General features: G+C 38.9%; 1 protein-coding gene across 1 annotated transcript in view; it reads right to left on the reverse strand.

Annotated features, from left to right (window-relative positions):
* LOC135704081 (serine/threonine-protein kinase 32A) overlaps window positions 1-19,959 on the reverse strand; it is a 440,753-nt gene that overhangs the window by 126,940 nt on the left and 293,854 nt on the right. Inside the window, exons 4-5 of the mRNA XM_065225510.1 lie at window positions 2,309-2,379; window positions 2,078-2,166 (exon numbers count right to left, since the gene is read on the reverse strand). Coding sequence (XP_065081582.1) covers window positions 2,078-2,166; window positions 2,309-2,379 — 160 coding nt within the window. The remainder of the gene's footprint in view (window positions 1-2,077; window positions 2,167-2,308; window positions 2,380-19,959) is intronic.

Raw genomic sequence — 19,959 nt, forward strand, 5'->3', positions numbered from 1 at the left:
CGATGCCATTCCCTTCCCAACGTCGATCAAACTGTTCTGAAAAACCAAGCCTTCCGCACCAGATCCTCGAACAGCTCGATCGTCTTGAGTGGAGGTTCTCCGATCTCGAAGCCTTCCGGTAGCGACCCCAGCACCATCCAGAAGAATTCCGTAAGGCTCCCAGATTACTGTTGTACTTGGCAAAGGTCATCGCCTTGATGACCTCTCTCATCCTAATGTTTTGACAATATGTCCGCTGTGAGGAAATTGTGGATTGTGTCAACAACAATGATTATCATTTTGACACATGCACAGAGCAGACGCAGATATAGTACAGTGTTGCCAGTAACTTTAAATATCATGAAAATGTCTAACCATGGGTGCCAATGAAAGTGCCCAGGTGTGTCCGTCTGTATTTTTGGCACACTGTACGGAATGACCAACCCCTTGTATCAGGAATATACTACAGCTGTCAATCCCCCTACATATAGGCTGTGGTTCATTTGGTGAATTTTCATTTAAATTTGACAGATGGATGGAAAATTTTAAAATAAACCTGCTATTCAACCAGACTTGTTTCTAACAGACCAGGGATCAATTTTGACAAACAACTCCTCGAAATTCTGATGATCAACAACAGAGAGAATTTCTAACATTATAATTTATTTTCGATGTGCCAAATTTAAGTGAAAATCCAACAAATCTCGATTACGTTGTCGAAGGGACGTATCAGCTTTTGTAAACAATTCATTTGATTGTCGATTTGGCGTAACTGGTAGCTCGCCCACGCATGCTAACACTGCCATCAAATATGGGAAAATGTCCTCTACCTGATAGGGGTGTTAGAACCTTAGACTGTGTTCCAATTGGGGAATTTTCATCTAATGTTGAAATCTCTAAGATAAATTAAAATGTTTGAAAATCCCTCTCATGTTGATTGGCTGATTTTCGAGAATGAGTTTGTCAAAATGGTTTGCTTGCCTGTCAGAAAGAAGTCTGATGCAATACCAAGACTATTTGAAAATTTCCCATCTTTAAAATGTAAGTGAAAATTCACCAAATGGAACACAGTCTTAGATTGAATCCAACATGTGTTCGATTTTGACGTTCTGGTTCTATGGGATTTTAGGTATAGGTTTAGAGTCCTATGCTGAATCAATGGTAAAACTAACAGGTTGCTTAGATGTTACTTTTTCATGTTGCTTTCAATCAGCGATGACATGTATCCTTATTACGGTACATGATAAAAGTTGGGATGATTTTAAGGCTGTAAAGCTGTAGTTTTCATGCAAAACAGCTAGACTACATCATTTTCTAGCTTTAAAAATAAATTATGAAGGCTAGTTTGATGCATTTTTCAGAAGTATAACGAGAAGATGAATTGAATTGATAACGACTACAAGTTATGACCTATCTAAATTGAACTTTTGAAACTCATTAATTTAGTCATAGTGCACATATTATTAAAACGTTTGATAAAAACTCATTGTCCTCTTTTAATGTTAAGAAAAGGAAACTTTGCCCTTCTTTATCTCCAAACCTTAAATGAAATGTCCTCCTTTTCAAGTTTTTGATATGGTAACCCTAGTCATAGGAGGGTTACTAGAAGTTCCAATTAAAAATGAACCCTGTTAATATACATAACGAAGCGTTCAGATTAACGGGAGTCCACGGTATTGATAAAGTGTCATTCCTAAAGGCCGGCCCATAATGGATAATTTTTCTGGTTTTTTGACAGTTAGTCCATACATTATCTGTCAAAAACCCCGGAAACTTATGCATTGTGCGCCAGCCTTAACTGACATACTCGGTGCAATCAGTTCATAGACTTCTCCACCACCGTTAGTATTAGTGTTCAATTTCACTAATACATGCGTTTTACTGATTGAAAATAAAGTCGAACACTTTGATTGCATGGTTGAAAATAATAAACAAATAGATTTTACACGACTACACTAGCAAGGCTGATTCGTGATATCTTGCGGCAAGAAGTCAATAGGCTGCTTAGCATATAGAATAAGATCGACAACTCAAGACAATTATTTTCCAAAAGCAGTTCTGCCCATTTTGAAATGTTTGTGCTTAAATGCCTACTCACCTATGCACTACTCGGTGCTTCTGCAAGTAGTCCAGTGCGGAGCCGATTTCACACACCAGTAAGGCAACGCTGGCTTCCGAAAATTCCACCTGTGTGATCAAAGCCGGGATTCATATATTCCGGGTGCAACAATTAATGAGAGAAAGAGAGATGGAATCCAATCAACTCCTGTAGCGTTCATATGCTGAAACTTCACTAGCTTCTGTTATGTTTGGATGCATTTAAACTTACCTGATGGTTTAAGTGATACCGCAAATCGCCTCCGGCCAGCAGGTCACAAACCATAAACAAGTCCTCCTCGTCTGCAATGGGAGGAATAAGAAGTATTGAAAAAAAAGTTACGAAAACAGATATCATCGAATATATTTGTTTATGCTTATTTAAATACTGTTGACATTCAACTGTGTTTTGAAGCCTTATTGAACAGAATGAAAATTTAACAAAAGCTTGATGCACAAATATCTCAATGCAATTAAATAATAGATCCAGTTTGCCAAAAAGGTATGTCGTATTGTGTAAACTTTCTTAATCGGACTCCAACAATGCTTCAGACTTGAATTTATGGTTTTATCACCGACAAACCGACATGAAACTTAAACTTAATTCTTGATCGAGAATCCATAACGGCCGATTCAAATGTGCAGCGATACTATCTGTCAAAACCATAGAAATGTTTTATCTAGATAACATACTTTGTCCGAAATAGATTAGACACGAACCAACTCATACATTTTGTAGGCGTGTTCGTGGTTAGGATAAATGTTTTCCGCGAACACGGCGGCAGATGTCAGTTTTGATCTTTGATCAGAAATTTATTTGTAATTTGTATGTTCATTCATGTCGGTTGGTCGGTGGATATCATCCAAACCATTTGTGGAATAGTTCTATAATTACGCTTCTTTTATCTCGATAAAAATAATATATCCAAAATAGACCGGTCCCGAACCAACGCAGATTGCGTCACTAATGGTCGAATGTACAAAAGTTCAAACTTACGAAAGGTCGAATTGATAAAAGGTCGAATTATAAGAACGGTGTCAAAAGGTCGAGTGATGCAAAGGGGGACCAAAGGACGAATGATGAGAAAGAGGACAAATGGTCGCATGGCTCAAAAAGGGACAAAAGGTCGAATGGATAAAAGATCGAATGGACAAAAGATCGAATGAAAAAAGATCGAATGGATAAAAGGTTGAAAGATCATAAGAGGGATAAAACGTCGAATGGACAAAAGGTCGAATTATAAGAACGGGGTCAAACGGCAGAATAGTGCGAAGGGGGACAAAAGGTCAAATGCAAGGGGTAAGACAGCTCCTAATCATGAGCAATTTCAGAGTTGCTTTTGAGGCATCTCGAGTAATTCACGTTGCTCAGTGAGCAAGATCACTGTCATTTGCTTTCTCACTTTTCGCATCACAGCAACATGTGGAGGTGCGAAGCCGAAAAGCTGCTGTCAAGCAAAACAAAAACAAAAAGGAAACATCCGGCTCGATTTGGTAGAATAACTCGTTGACCAAATACTCCAGATCCGGCAAATTATACGTACCCTACACGTCCTCTGATACTCGTCGAAGCGATCCCATTTCCATTGCTCAACAATCTGCCGCTAGATGAAACTACGAACCAACCACTGAATTCCCATGGCGCCGTTCTGCTGCGAGCGGACATCCTCACACTTCTGGTACTACTGCTGTGCTTTCTGAATGATTGTGACGTGGTCCGCTTTCTGCGATACACCACCTGGTTTCTTCTGCAGCCGTCGACGGAAGTGTTTGATGAAGATTACCATAACTACTTTAAAGATATTTCATCGAGAAGGATAAAAATTGTTTTGTTGTTTATTTGTTATTCCTTTAACTATTATTTATTATATTCGGAGCATGTTCCGTTCTTCAGTTAAAGGGTGATACGGTCAAAATTTGGTCAAGGGAAAACGCGTGTAAATCGGTGAAATCGTTTATTTAAAAAATCAAATTAAATTTCTTTTTCAAGTTCAATTAGTATAAAATTCAGGAAAAATATTCAGTTAGGCTTCCGCTTTTCCAAATCCGAATTGCCGGGCCTTACGCTTGACCCCTGCCATCAGATTTTGTACAGCCACCTTGTCCACCTTCTTCGCCGCAGAAAGCCAGTTTGCCTTGAACTGCTGCTCGCCCTTAGCAGTTTTTTTGGTCTTCTTTAGGTTCCGCTTGACAATAGCCCAGTATTTCTCAATTGGGCGGAGCTCTGGCGTGTTGGGAGGGTTCTTGTCCTTGGGAACCACCTGCACGTTGTTGGCGGCGTACCACTCCATGGCCTTTTTACCGTAATGGCAAGATGCCAAATCCGGCCAAAACAGTACGGAACAACCGTGTTTCTTCAGGAAAGGCAGCAGACGTTTATTCAAACACTCTTTCACGTAAATTTCTTGGTTGACAGTCCCGGAAGCTATGAAAATGCTGCTTTTCAAGCCACAGGTACAGATGGCTTGCCAAACCAGATATTTCTTTGCGAACTTTGACAGTTTCATGTGCTTGAAAACATCTGCTACCTTTCCCCTTCCTTTTGCCGTATAAAACTCCTGTCCCGGAAGCTGCTTGTAGTCGGCTTTGACGTAGGTTTCGTCGTCCATTACCACGCAGTCAAACTTCGTCAGCATCGTCGTGAACAGCCTCCGGGATCGCGCTTTGGCCGTCGTATTTTGTTTATCATCGCGATTTGGAGTCACTACCTTCTTGTAAGTCGATAGTCCGGCTCGTTTTTTGGCTCGATGCACGGTTGTAGACGATACACCCAGCTTATTTGCGGCATCTCGGAGAGAGAGGTTAGGGTTTCACTTGAAACTACCGGCAACTCTCTTTGTCGTCTCAGCGGCTTCCGGTTTTCGATTTCCCCCCGATCCAGACTTCCTGGCTGTCGACAAACGTTCCCCAAACACTTTAATTACATTTGTAACGGTTGATTTGGCAACTTTTAGCGATTTTGCCAACTTTGCGTGCGAGTAGCTCGGAAAGCAAAATTTTGATACGCTGCTCTTCTTGCTTGGACGGCATTTTGACAACTGAAGAGTGAATTCCAAAATCAAAATAGGAGCAACATTCTACACACACACACCTTTAAAATGAGGGGTGTTCAGGTTTTTTTTAAATGCAAAATTGAAAGAAATACGTCAAGTTGATATTAACCAAATTTTGACCGTATCACCCTTTATATGCCGGTGATTGCCTGCAAGGATTTCTCGTTCTCCTCGGTGAAGCCGTTTTCTAAACAAAATCCGGAATTCACATCATTTCAATAGCCGGTCTGAACAATTTTATTTTGTTTACTAGCAAGACTGACGCCTATTATGTGAACGGGGTAAACGGAGTAAGCCAATAGGTAAAGAGGCAAAAAATCGATGCACGTCGATTTGATTTTGAGGTACATTGAGTTACTCACGAGTTACTCGCTGCAAAAATGCAACTCAGAGTAAAGCTGTCTTACCCTTTGGTCAAATGATAAGAAGAAGGATAAATGGTCGAAGGGACAAAAATTCGAATGGACAAAAGATCGAACGAACAAAACTTCGAATGGACAAAAGGTCGAATAATTACAATGAAGACAAAAGGTCAAATGGTTCAAATGTGGACAAAAGGTTCAATGTTACAAAGAGGGAAAACAATATAATAATACATAGAAATCTAATATAGAAGAAAATTATGATTATATCTTACAAACAAGCACAGTATTTTCCGGTGGTAAGTTTTAGAGCATCAATAAGAGAGTTTCATGGGAATTTTGAAAAACATTTTATGGCGGATAATTTCCTGCCTGCAATCCAAAAATGTATTACATTGAATGTTAGTTTCATTTACTATCATCCTCCTCAGCGAATACTACCGCGAATGATATAAGTTGACCTTGCAGATGATGCAATGATTTTTTATATTTTTTATATCGTGTTCTGTCAACCCTTTCGACTAAAGACTGGAGCTTGAGCTTGAGCTTGAGCTTGATTGACCGCCCACGGTTGCTACTCTGTTACTGCCAGATCAGCTGTAATTACACAGAGAACCAATAGACGATGCTTGGGACTAGCAATCATCCTCAATGTGTAAAAACTGGTGATCTTAAATTAGGCAATACCAGCGCCAGCCGCGCCCGAACACAGATCAAGAAAGGAATGGGAAGGATTGTGTTGACATGACACTCGCTTTGATGGAAGCCGAGAACACCGCTGCACTTCCACGAGGAATCACTGGGATGTTGGATAAGAGGGTTGGGTTTGCAGCAGGGTTCGTTTTGGTAAACGATAAGCTGAATTGATGTCTTAACGATCATATAACGCGATGGAGCTTGGGACTAAACCCACGGTCTTCTGCTCAGTAAGCAAAACCGTTTGCCACTAGGCATACGAGCACCTTTTTAATCACCAAGTTGCTGTTATTACCATGTAGTCATATTAACAAATAAAACGATTGACGAATCTTGAATGTGGATGGGCCTGAAATTAGACTCATAATGTTCTGCTCAGTAAGCAAAAACCGTTGCTCTAAGGCCACCGAGTCCCTCATATCACATAATACCGTTGCTCAAATTTGTGTATCCATTCAAACCCGGAACCAACGACAACAACGAGTTTCGCAAAATACACGATACACAAGCGATTTTACCATAAATTTCTTTGATACGTAAGGACCTGGGACCGCGTTTTTCTGCTCAGTAAGCAGGCCACTGTAACCGACGATCTTTCAAATCCGAAAACTAAAAACTACGAAAAAGTACTTAGGCCTTCATTAAGTTCCACTTTCACGCGACGTTCAATGACAGGGTCCTATCCAGGATTACATCTGAAAGATCCAAATCTGGCCAACGCCCACCCTAAACCTAAACCTGTTCTAATCCACCTGAAATGACTAAGGAATGGAAGACTTTGACTACCCAGCCATGCAATAGTCTCATTCCGTGCCTTATGGCAACTTGATGATTCTATTGCGCTCATCTTTTGGCACCACCCAGGGGAGACTTGGTCCTGTACCCAATGCTTAACTTATCTCCATTCCACTCAGCTACTCGCAATTTCTTGTGATATAGTGGGCGGAATATTATTATATGAGACAATTCAATGCAGACGTCTTTCCAAATTTGGCAGATCGACAGGTAATCGGTGAGTTACCACAAAAGTTGCTATTCAACAACTCGACAACGTCCCATCGTCAACGCCTGCTATGAGAATTTCCCATTGCAGACGCCAACGAAATGACGTCATCGAGCTATCGATCAACTACCCTGGTTATCGCCTGGTACCTTATAGCACGATGCTAGGAGGCGAACCGGAAGAATCGATGAGCTACCTCTCCCCCCGCTTTCGACTAAAGACTGGAACGCGCAAAAAATGGTCGACGAAAAATCGTTTCGTTCAGTGAAAAATTACATCACAAAAATCTTCATATTTTTCTTTTGGTAGTTCAATTCATATATTTAAAGGAAAAAATGTTCGTTTATTCTTTTGGTTTGCCAAATCCAAACTGCCGTGCCTTACGATTAACGCCTTCCATTAAATTTTGCACAGTGTTCTCATTGCCGCCGAACGCCAGTTAGATGGATTTATTAGTTTTTTTTTGTGATTCCGTTTGACCAAGGCCCAATACCGTTCGATAGGGCGGATTTCTGGGCTGTTGGGAGGGTTGTGGTCTTTGGGTACCACAACCACGTTGTTCGCATCGTACCACTTGATTGCCTTTTTCCCATAGTGGCAGCTCGCCAAGTCCAGCCAGAACAGCACAGGTCTATTATGTTGCTTTAGGAATGGTAGCAGCCGCTTTTCCAGGCACTCTTGGACGTAGATCACTTGGTTGATGGTTCCCGTAGTAATGAAAATGCCGCTTTTTAGACCACACGTGCATATGGCCTGCCAGACGGGATATTTTTTCGGGAACCTCGATAGTTTGATGGTTTTGAAAATTTCCGCCACCTTCACTTTTCTTGATGCGGTATAAAACTCCTGTCCCGGAAGCTGCTTGAAATCCGCCTTCACATAAGTATCGTCTTCCATGACTTTGTGAGCAGATCCGTATACAGCTTTCGGGACCGCAGCGACGTGTTTTGTTTGTAATCTCGGTTCGCCACCTTCACCTTCTTAAACGTGGACAACCCGGCTTGTTTCTTGGTCCACTGCACAGTAGTATAGGAGACATTGAGCTTGCCAGCGAAGTCGCGTATAGAAAGGTTAGGATTCCGCTGGCAGCGACCTTCTTCGTCGTCGCTGCCACGTCCGGATTACGATTGCCGCCGTTTCTAGGCTTCCTGGCGGTCGACAGACGCTCCCCGAACACTTTAAAACGTTTGTCACGGTCGATTTGTCCAAATCCAGCAATTTTGCCAACTTGGCGTGTGAGAACGTCGGATTCTCTTGCTGCGCGAGCAAAATTTTGAGACGCTGCTCCTCTTGCTTGGACGTCATTTTGAAAACGGGATAGCAAACGGTGAAAACTCATCATAGCAACCATTGTATATACACTCAACTTCCAAATGCAGCATTTCAGGTTTTTTATGCATTTTTAATAGAAATACTCCAATTTGAAGTTGATCAATTTTTGCGCATTCCAGACTTTAGGACACGGAATGCTAAAGAAATTACTTTCCTTTAGCACTTCTTGACCCAGTACGCAGTTTTAAAGAAATCGGTAAATAAAAGATCGATTACATTGGTATCGTGATCGACATGAAAGTGGGCGCATTTTTAATGTAATTTCACTTTCCTTGCGGAATAATGATCTAATCAATTATTCCGTTAGGTAATGTTGGCGTTTGTTGCAAAACGGATGTTTTAGATGCACTTGAACCATCGACAAACCCACATGAAACTTAAAATTAACTCTTGATCGAGAATCCATAACGGCCGAATCAAATGTGCAGAGATCCCATCAGTCAAAACCATAAAAACTCTTTATCTAGATAAAAATAATTTGTCCGAAATAGATAAGAGCTGATTGTGTACGCGTGTTCGTGGCTAGAATAAATATTTTCCGCGAACACGGCGACATTTGTCAGTTTTGTGCATTGATCAGAAATTTCTTTGTAATTTGTATGATCATTCATCAACACAAAACCTAATCATTGTTGATTTGAAAATTTGACGACATCTCGCTATGATCTCAAAATATAGCAAAAGATACCTCCCTATAGCTGTCAAATTGTTCTCATCCTCAAAAATTACTAAAATTTAACGATAGGGGGGAGGGGGGGTTAACTTTTGCTCGATTTAGCGTGAAATTTCTTTCACTAGTTTTAATGATTCAACTTATAGGCCTTTTTAATGCACCACCAACGTAAAGTGCACCACGTGAGTTCGAGAGGAAACGTCAACCAAGTTGTTAGAAGAAGGATTTTTTCACAACGCAAACTAAAGCATTTTTCATTGAACATCTTACCAATTTCCATCAGTAATTGTCTTATTTTACGATTTTCCACACATCTGAACTGATTTGCACCTAAACTACTCGCACACAAGATATCTGGAAGATCATAACCACTAAGGCACTATTGTAATTATCAATTTTTCTTTATAAAAACATTCCTAAACACTAGCAGGATCCTTGCAAATATGATACAGAATTGAATTTTTCAACTATGGATCAAGTTTTGAAGCATCTCAGATGAATCAATTTATCAGGAAAAGTGAAAAAATTCTGCTCACAATACTCTTTTTGACGTTCTCATATTCACCACCAGAGGTTGAATCGATCGCTTAGTTTCTACTAAAAGCGTCAGTGATTTCAAGTGGTATAGTAGGCAGGGTTGCTGCCAGGGTTACTTCCACTCACTTGCTAAAAAAAATGTTTTTCGGAATTATGAAATTCTGAAATAGTATAATGCTAATTAGTACTTGTAAGTTACAAGAAGAGGTCATGAAGTATATGTTTGACACGTAAAATCTGTCAATATTGCTTTCAGTGCGTCACAATCAGCGATTTTTCGACTCGTGAGCGCTCACTCTGAGTGAACGCTCACGAATCATAAGATCGCTGATTATGACGCTCTGAAAGCGAAATTGACAGGTTTTATGAGTCAAACACCCTCTTCTTCTTAATTACTAGTACAACATATCATTATAACATCTAATGATTGCATAATTCCGAAAAATATTTTTTTATAACAAGTGAGTGGAAGCAACCCTGGTTGCTGCCACTCACTTGCTATAAAAAAATGTTTTTCGGAATTATAAAATCATTAGATGATATTATAATGTTTTTTACTTGTAAGCTAAAAGAAGAGGTTGTAAAGTGTGTGTTTGACACATGAAACCTGTAAGTTTTGCTTTCAGAGTGTCACAATCAGCGATTTTATGATTCGTGAGCGATCACTCAGAGTGAGTGCTCGCGAGTCGTAAAATCGACGATTATGGCTATCTGAAAGCAAATTTGCCGGGTCTTATGTGTCAAAACCTTGCCTCAACCTCTTCTTGCAACTAACAAGTACAAAATATCATTAAAGCATTTAATGGTTCAAAAATTCCGAAAATCATTTTCTTATAGCAAGTGAGTGGAAGCAAGCCTGATAGTAGGACATCGATCTGTCAAACTGATTATACCAGCTGTAAATTGAGAAAGTAGATCAAGGGGGTAGTCAATTCTATTAAAATATTTCTAATGTGGTTTTAAATTCTATATCTTCTTAGCGCTCTTCAACTCATGTATTTGTATTGCAATAATAATATACGTTCTTTATTTTTAATTATGAAACTTAATTTATAATTATAAATTATCGTTTGCTTAAAAAAGGAGACATTTGTTGAAGATGTTTTAAACGATTACTTGCCACCTAAAAAACCAAATTTAAGCTGCCATGGGTTAACTGTTTACAATTCAATTATGAAAGCGATGCGTATTGCTTTTCTGTAATTATTACTAAAAATTTGAGAAACTCCAAGCGAATACTTGTTTATATCTTTAAATTTGCATGAGTATTTTTTCAATTTTCTTTCTCTATGTTAAATTTAGATAATAAATGTAGGCACCATTTTTTTCCATTAAAATTTTTTGTTGGAACCAATTGCATCAAACTTTGATTTCATTTCATAATGTATGAGGGGAAAAAACAACCGCCCAAATTTGGAGTTTGATGCATACAGTTTCAAGCAGCATCATTTTGCAACAAGTGTCCTGGTTTATATAAGTATTGCAAATCTTAAGAAGCTGTTAAAGTTTTACCGCCAGTATAAAAAAGAGCTGAATATTTATAAAAAAACATAGTGTGCGTTGAGAAATTGAAGTATATTTGCCTGCGATTCTTTGAAGCCTTGTTCATTTCATAGCTGTAGTAAAGGGTGATACGGTCAAAATTTGGTCAATATCAACTTGACGTATTTCTTTCAATTTTGCATTTAAAAAACCTGAACACCCCTCATTTTGAAGGTGTGTGTGTGTAGAATGTTGCTCCTATTTTGATTTTGGAATTCACAAAATTCACTTCAGTTGTCAAAATGCCGTCCAAGCAAGAAGAGCAGCGTATCAAAATTTTGCTCGCGCATCGCGAAAATCCGAGCTACTCGCACGCAAAGTTGGCAAAATCGCTAAAAGTTGCCAAATCAACCGTTACAAATGTAATTAAAGTGTTTGGGGAACGTGTGTCGACAGCCAGGAAGTCTGGATCGGGGGGAAATCGAAAACCGGAAGCCGCTGAGACGACAAAGAGAGTTGCCGGTAGTTTCAAGCGAAACCCTAACGTCTCTCTCCGAGATGCCGCAAATAAGCTGGGTGTATCGTCTACAACCGTGCATCGAGCCAAAAAACGAGCCGGACTATCGACTTACAAGAAGGTAGTGACTCCAAATCGCGATGATAAACAAAATACGACGGCCAAAGCGCGATCCCGGAGGCTGTACACGACGATGCTGACGAAGTTTGACTGCGTGGTAATGGACGACGAAACCTACGTCAAAGCCGACTACAAGCAGCTTCCGGGACAGGAGTTTTATACGGCAAAAGGAAGGGGAAAGGTAGCAGATGTTTTCAAGCACATGAAACTGTCAAAGTTCGCAAAGAAATATCTGGTTTGGCAAGCCATCTGTACCTGTGGCTTGAAAAGCAGCATTTTCATAGCTTCCGGGACTGTCAACCAAGAAATTTACGTGAAAGAGTGTTTGAATAAACGTCTGCTGCCTTTCCTGAAGAAACACGGTTGTTCCGTACTGTTTTGGCCGGATTTGGCATCTTGCCATTACGGTAAAAAGGCCATGGAGTGGTACGCCGCCAACAACGTGCAGGTGGTTCCCAAGGACAAGAACCCTCCCAACACGCCAGAGCTCCGCCCAATTGAGAAATACTGGGCTATTGTCAAGCGGAACCTAAAGAAGACCAAAAAAACTGCTAAGGGCGAGCAGCAGTTCAAGGCAAACTGGCTTTCTGCGGCGAAGAAGGTGGACAAGGTGGCTGTACAAAATCTGATGGCAGGGGTCAAGCGTAAGGCCCGGCAATTCGGATTTGGAAAAGCGGAAGCCTAACTGAATATTTTTCCTGAATTTTATACTAATTGAACTTGAAAAAGAAATTTAATTTGATTTTTTAAATAAACGATTTCACCGATTTACACGCGTTTTCCCTTGACCAAATTTTGACCGTATCACCCTTTATTGACTGCTTAGGCTGAGTGTGAAAGCACTGCTCTATTCAATTCATTGCTCTATCGAGACCGTATGTACCAAACGGTAAAGGACGAGGCAATAAGAGAGCCAACAAATACATTGAGTCCCTCACGAACAGGCGACTCACACCGCTTGCCTTCGCTCACACAGAATGTAATTGAGGCATTTTTCCATAGAATATGTTAGCTCAGTCATTCAAAACAAGAATTGAGTACCATCACGGATGAATAAACGTGCTGACTGAGCTACTGACTGAGTGCTCTTCTGTCAGTGACCCTCACGAGGCAGTGAATGATGAGGCGGATGACTGTTCATATTCATATGAAAATGACTCATTAAACCTTTACTTTACCTTTTACGCACTACTGACAGCCAAGCTGTATCAAGAAAATCATGATGTTGTTGTAGAAATCAAAAACATCCTAATACCCGGACATACTATGGCTTATATCATATAATATAGGCTGTCTTGCAATGAGCACTCATGCATAGGATTTCCAGTGAAAACTAGATGTATGAATGCTCATTGCAAGACAGCCTATATTACATGATATAAGCCATAGTCTGTACGGGGTATAATCCACACATCAACGACCAGCTGCAAATCTTGCGGATAATAGGCTCTTTTCATGCACCGATTTGGAAAGGAATTTTCATCCAATCCATTTGTTTACATCGGGATGACGATTATCAAAACTCAAAACAATGTACATTGTACTGCACAACATTAAAATTTCCATCGGGTGTGTTCGTATATTTCGAAAATCTACAGAGCTGAACTGATTTCCAGCTGAAATAATCACACATTAAAAATCCGGAAGATCATAATCGCTGGGACAATTTAATAAATCTTATTTTTTCTTTTAAAAAATTTATGGAAGCACCAGCCGGATCACTGCAAACCCGATACAGATAGCAAAATATTCAACGTGGATGATGATTTCAAGCACTTGCGGTGAATAAATTAATCAGGAAAGGTGAAAATATTTTCCTCTGAAAATTTCCACCCTCATCACTCTTTTGAGGGTTCCCCTATTAACCGCCAGAGGCTGAAACGATCGCTTATACCCCGTTAACATTACAGCGTATATCACGTGATATACGCTGTCTTGCAATGAGCACTCATACATCTAGTTTTCCCTGGAAATCCTATGTATGAGAGCTCATTGCAAGACAGCCTATGTGAACGGGGTATTAGTTTCTATTGGATTCGCCCATTGAACAGGTCTTTTTTGGCGTGACTCATCATAGGAGTGGTTCATCAGATCTCAGGGATCCTAAAAATCTCGACTTTAGCGCCAGAAAACGTCATTACTTTTCAGCTGCATACCAGGCTTTATCCATACTTCTTCTCCTTATACCTTTTCTCCTGTCAAGCAGTGATGCCACATATACAGATTTATCTGTAATCATACAGATTTTTAAAATATTTTGATACAGATATCTGTATATACAGATTACAGATTTTTTTGAAATATACTGATTTTTTTCTGAATTTTAATATCAGCTGAATGTATTTTTAACTCTTTATTATATTTATTCATTCCGATAAATAATCGTTTCTTCCTTTTCTGTAGCAACGAGCACCAAACCCAAATAGCAATTGTGCAGTAAATAAAATATTATTTTAATATCTTCGTTAATTTTGAACCGACAACTGATGTTCAGATGTTCTGATTTCGGATTGCTGGGTAGAAGCAATGTTAGTATTTTTTCTTATTGTTTAATCAACCGTATCACATAGTGACAAGTACTATGGTTAATTCAATTTTTGGATTTGTCGAATCGGTAAACAAGCCTATTTAACAACCCATAAGCTGATTGATTACAGTTTGTGACTCAAAGGGTCTACTGTCTATTACGCCATTTGAATAGGGTAATATCAGAAATAAATAATATTCCATGCAATTCGACTGAACATCTAATAAAAGTTTTGTGTTGTGACAAAACACAAGAAAGTTCATAAAGCAGATGAACACGATTGCACATCTAAAAATACAGATGGGTTGGTTAGTTGTCTTTATTAAGGAGATTTTCAGCCAGACGCTGGTTCATCTCCGGAACAAATACAGATGGAACTATCTCAAACTTTATTAACTGACAAAATAATACTGAGTAATTTAGGTTCGAGCAACAACAAGTGAATTCAATATCCATTCAATCTTCCAAAAGCTTAATAAAGTTGAAATTTGGTTTGATTAGAAGTATGTGAGAAAATGAATCATCGAACAATAACATTTAATCAGTAATACTTCATACACGGGCACCAGCAATGGTAATAGAAGTCATAGAAACGTGAACTCTGTTTTGAAAATCATGATTTTCAGTTCTTGTAAACGTGATTTAAGGTGATACTCTAAGGAAGCCTTGGTGTAAAACTTCAAAGGCACAAATGTCAGCTTCCACAAAACATACAAATTTGAAATTGCTACTCTCTGTTTGTAGTAGCACAGCAAACAAGGAGTAGCAATTTCAAATTTGAATGTTTTGTGGAAGCTGACATTTGTGCCTTTAAAGTTTCACGCTAAGGCTTCGTTAGAGTATCACCTTAAGTTCATGAGTTGTGCTTGATATCGTGAACCTGTTCTAGAAAACGGGAGCATGGTTCATGAGTAAACAATAATATTATTGTCAATGTGTTTACCACTACCGGTAGTTTACCAAGATCTACCGTTAGCACCACCAAAAAATCTGCAGCTAAATACGTCGACGAAATACCAGAACCTGCCACGGTAGTCATCGATACAGAAGAAGAAGCGTAGGACAAAGCCAGTCGCTGGGAAAAAAAATCCAGACAACTCTTCAAAGCAGCTAGCGTCCAGAACAACTGCACTGGAGCCGGCTCCACTGTTCACTCCGAAGCTAGACGAAATTGATGCTGTACCAGTGCCCGTAAACTAGACGATCATTCGCCGTATAAAATATATTGATTGGTGAATTCAGCACTCGTTGGTTTACCAATTCTACTGCCACCGCCGGAATAGTATACACGCAAAAAAAACCGTTCCTTTATTCGTGAAGAAAAAATTATGATTCCGTGAACTGCTAGTTCATCTGAATTCATGACTTTATTCCCGTAAACGTGATCACTTAATTCGGATTTTCAAGAATGTAATCACAAATCTTGTGTGCAATTCGTATGGAATTTTCCACTAGCTTTCTACCCAAAAGTAAGTTAGTTGTACCCAACAGTAGGTAAATATGATTATACTCAACGTTGGGTTCCCACACTTTACCACCCCTGTTGGGTAGTTTTGCTTCTCCGTTTTTGACAACATTAGAAGGAGAAAAGGAGACAAACTACCCAACAAACAATTCAAAGTCACAAATAAGCATACACATTGAATAAATGCTGCATAACAGTGTACAATGCTGAATAAAACAGGATGTCGAATTATGTGCTGAAAAAAGCTCATTGAGATCGATAGATGCGCCTTTATTCCGTCGTTTGCTCTGATATGATTAATTTCCTTATTAAAAGCTTTATAAACGTTGACTGTCTTCCTTATTCAGAACCAGAAGTTTGATCTAATAACAAACTGAATAAGTGTAATTTACTCAAACATTGTCGCTTTTATTCGACTGTTTTCAAATGATTGAATAAAATGCTTAAAATTATAGCTCCATTATTAGATTGCATTGCTTTACAATATTGCTGTATAAAGGTGAATACACTCAGCAAAATAGCTCTTATATCACTATGCGTCCATGTTGTAATCACATGATTTGTAAATGCTTTATAAACGACGTATTAGATTCATTATTCGACAACACTGATTCAGTCTTACAACAAGGCGAAATCAGTATAGTAGTGGTTACCGTTTCCGCTTTCCAATTAGAAGGTCGTGAGTTCAATCCCAAGCTCAACCCTTTTTTATTTGTGTAGAACATAATTAATTTAAATAGTAATCATCGATCACATGACTCACGATAATGAATGCATTAATCTAGTTTAAAATATAACCGAGCATCCTTTCTTTCGACTTGGAGATGTGAAGATTGGTCTCATTTAAAACAACGATGAATGAATTAATCATTCCCACTGGGCCTTGAAGGAGCTAGAGTTGCGATCGGGAGTGCTGATAGGCATTTACTTTCATGCAAGCTTTTATAGATTATTGAATTACCCATATGATGATTTCTAGGATAGCTCAGATGAGACAAGGCAAGCGGCTGGTGATCGGAAGGTACAGGGTTCGATTCCCATACAACGGCGCATGTATTATAAGTATTTAATAAATTTTCTAATATCTGTGTGGTGCGAGCCACGTCAGAAATATTGAAATACAATACACTTAAGAAACACACAACACCCTTCCCTTGTCCCTGTCCCCCCCTGTCCTCTTATTTTCGCGTTAATTTTCCCACAGTTGAATAATCGTTTAATAAATGTATAATAAAGTCTAAATTAAACGTTACTTTACATGATAATCAAGCGTATACAGAGCATCACTGTTTTAAGGAAGCAGTGATTTCTAATAAACGCTGAATAATCAAAAAAAATATCGTATAAACTCTGTTACAAGTCAATATAAGTCGAATAAAAGCTTCTCGACATACCTTATTATACAACACCAGTAGTTCAATGTTGTGGTTGAATAAATTCTCCAGATTTGTGTTAGAGATGAACTAGCCTAAGGCTAAAAATCTCTTTAATAAAGAATTAAAAAAAAATCCAGATTTGTGTAAACAAAGCATGAACAGAAGTTATTATTTAAAAAAGGAACAAGTACCTAGAAGTTGAATAAAATGACCAAGAAGTCGTTTCTTCAATAGACGATTGTTTGTTGGGTAGTCAACAGTAGGTAAAAGAGAACTGGCCGTTGGGTACTTTTTTCTTACCGTGTAAGAATCAGTTGAAAGAAACGAGAAATTAAATTCAATCAAACGTTTTCTCCGCCGAATTAATCATATTTTCGAGCAGTTTTGGGAAGCGATTATCAGAACATGAAGCAATCAATTCGAGATTTTTCAAGCTTAGCATAAATAACACCCTATTATCTCGAGGCTCTAAAAACATCAAAATATGGTTCCACGCTAAAGTTCGAGTGGTAGGAAATGTCATTTTCAACTGCTCGAATGATATAGTCTGCTTATGTTACAGTTTAAGAACACTTAATTTTACATGAAATGTTTGTTTACGTTCCATGATTTACGTCCAGTATGGATTACGTCTCGCGTAAAAGTAGCTATTTTTAATGGTGAATTTGTTTATTATTCAGTTCCAACCTGGATCGGGTATCAAGATTGGATCTGCTTGTTTTCTGCCAAACGTCAGTTGGATCGTTTGTTTTTAAAACCCACCTCAGGTTGAGGTTCGCAAGTTCGCACTGACAAAAAGTTCGGTTTCGATAATAAACAAATTCGATATAAGTGTGCACGCTCTCTGGTTTTATCCTTAACGGTACGCAACCGTGAGTAGAAGGATAACTTCAAGGGGATCAGCCTTAGTCTGATCCGTAGCGCTTCGCTACGGATTGCTATTCAAGGTTAGTTCTCGTTAGCCCTCGAATGAAAATCACCTCGAGATCTCCCAACGAACTACGTGGTTACGGGCGAGGTTACGTTTTTGGCGCAGGACTACGTCTGTAATTTCTATATGGGGGTACACTTTGTAAAAACCTAAAATGGAACATGTAACAAATTATGAAAGTTTTTGAACGTTAATAAGTCAGCTGCCCCTGGACCAATTTCAATAATTTTATCACTAATCGATTAGTAATATTTTTACGCATCTGTTAAATTTAAGACTTTATCATTTTTCAAAATGTCAGTATTGAAAATTTAATGTTGCTATGATAATTAAAATTATCACCGATTGCCTGCGAAAAGCGATTTCCCTAACACAGATTTCAAAGTTGAATTCCAACCGGTCTCACCATACGGTGTTTATCAATCACTGCGTGGTGAGTGGTGGTGTTCTCCAGCACACAACGAAAGGCTGATTGCAAGCAGCGAGCCACAGTCCACATGAGCATCCATAGAAGGAGTAAGAAGCCACACCGCTATTGATCGGAATCAGTAGCTCTTCGTGAGTCGCTGTGGGCCATCTATGTCAAGCGCGTCATACTAAAGAGTATAATCAGAGAGAACCCCGCTCAAATTCCTATTCCTAAACAAAATACAAGCTCCTGCTGCAGTTAACGAATAAGATTGATTATATAAGACCACGTAGACCTACGTCACCATGGCGTACAACCAACAATCAATACGAAACTAACGATTTTAAATTGGCTCACCACTTTAGTAGCCTATTGGTCCCAAGCAAACGATTAACGTACCCTATTCTAGTTGAAATTCTATTACTACACTATGTTTGTTTTGATTCGCTATGAAAGTTTGACAGGTAACATCAGGGGTGTGTGGATTCATGCAGAACATGCAGGGGTGAGTGAAATAGCTTGGGACTGCTTGGGACCGTTGTTCTGGTACTGAGTGAGCCAAAAATAATAATGATTTTCTTCGGGACCCAGTGGTCTTAGAGTTACCTCTATGGTACAACCCCATAGGGCTGTCCCTTGTAGTTTTTTTAATTCTTTATTGAGGAGATTTTTAGCCTATGGCTAGTTCATCTCCGGGGGCGATGTTACGGGTGCCGACTGTGTTTGAAATTATGTTAGCGCGGATACCCAATATCCGCTAATTTCCAAAAAAAAATCCTCACGCATTTTTTATATTTTCAGCTCCCACTCTCACTAAAAGTATTCAACCGACTCACGTTTTCTTTTTCCTTAATTTTCGAAATAAAAGTTTCATTAAACTTTTTTGCATTTCATTTTCCAAAAACATGTGTTTAACAGTTTCTTGAATTTCACTTGCCTTACGATTTTTATTTAGATTTCAAGGCTTATATGTTCTGGAGATATTTTAAAATCAATCAAGGGTTGATGCATATATTATGTCACGCTCTCAGGAGGGAGAGGGCTTCTAAAATTTTGACGATAGAGAGGAGTGGGGATTAAGTTTTCCTCGATTTAGCGTGATATTATTAATGCATGGGCCCTAATAAACTTTCACTTGTTTTAATGATTCATCTAATATTCACTTTTATATAGTTTGCTTCAAATTCACTTTAGATTACATTAGCTTCTTATTCACAAAATAAATCTTCTTTAAAAGTTCAACTGATTTGGCAGTCGAAAAGGGAAAGATGGCATGACCTACTTCCTTCAACTTTCCACTGAAAAACGAACCTTTTCTATGATTGTCATTTTTACCCTCTTCTAGTACCCATCATCATTCTCTTCTATTCGTGCACTGTAATACATGTTGCCTGCTTCGA

The sequence above is a fragment of the Ochlerotatus camptorhynchus genome, unplaced genomic scaffold, assembly GCF_037179485.1.
Source record: "Ochlerotatus camptorhynchus isolate MF236.1 unplaced genomic scaffold, CSIRO-AGI_Acam_v1.1 ptg000230l, whole genome shotgun sequence".
NCBI classification, from domain to species: domain Eukaryota; kingdom Metazoa; phylum Arthropoda; class Insecta; order Diptera; family Culicidae; genus Ochlerotatus; species Ochlerotatus camptorhynchus.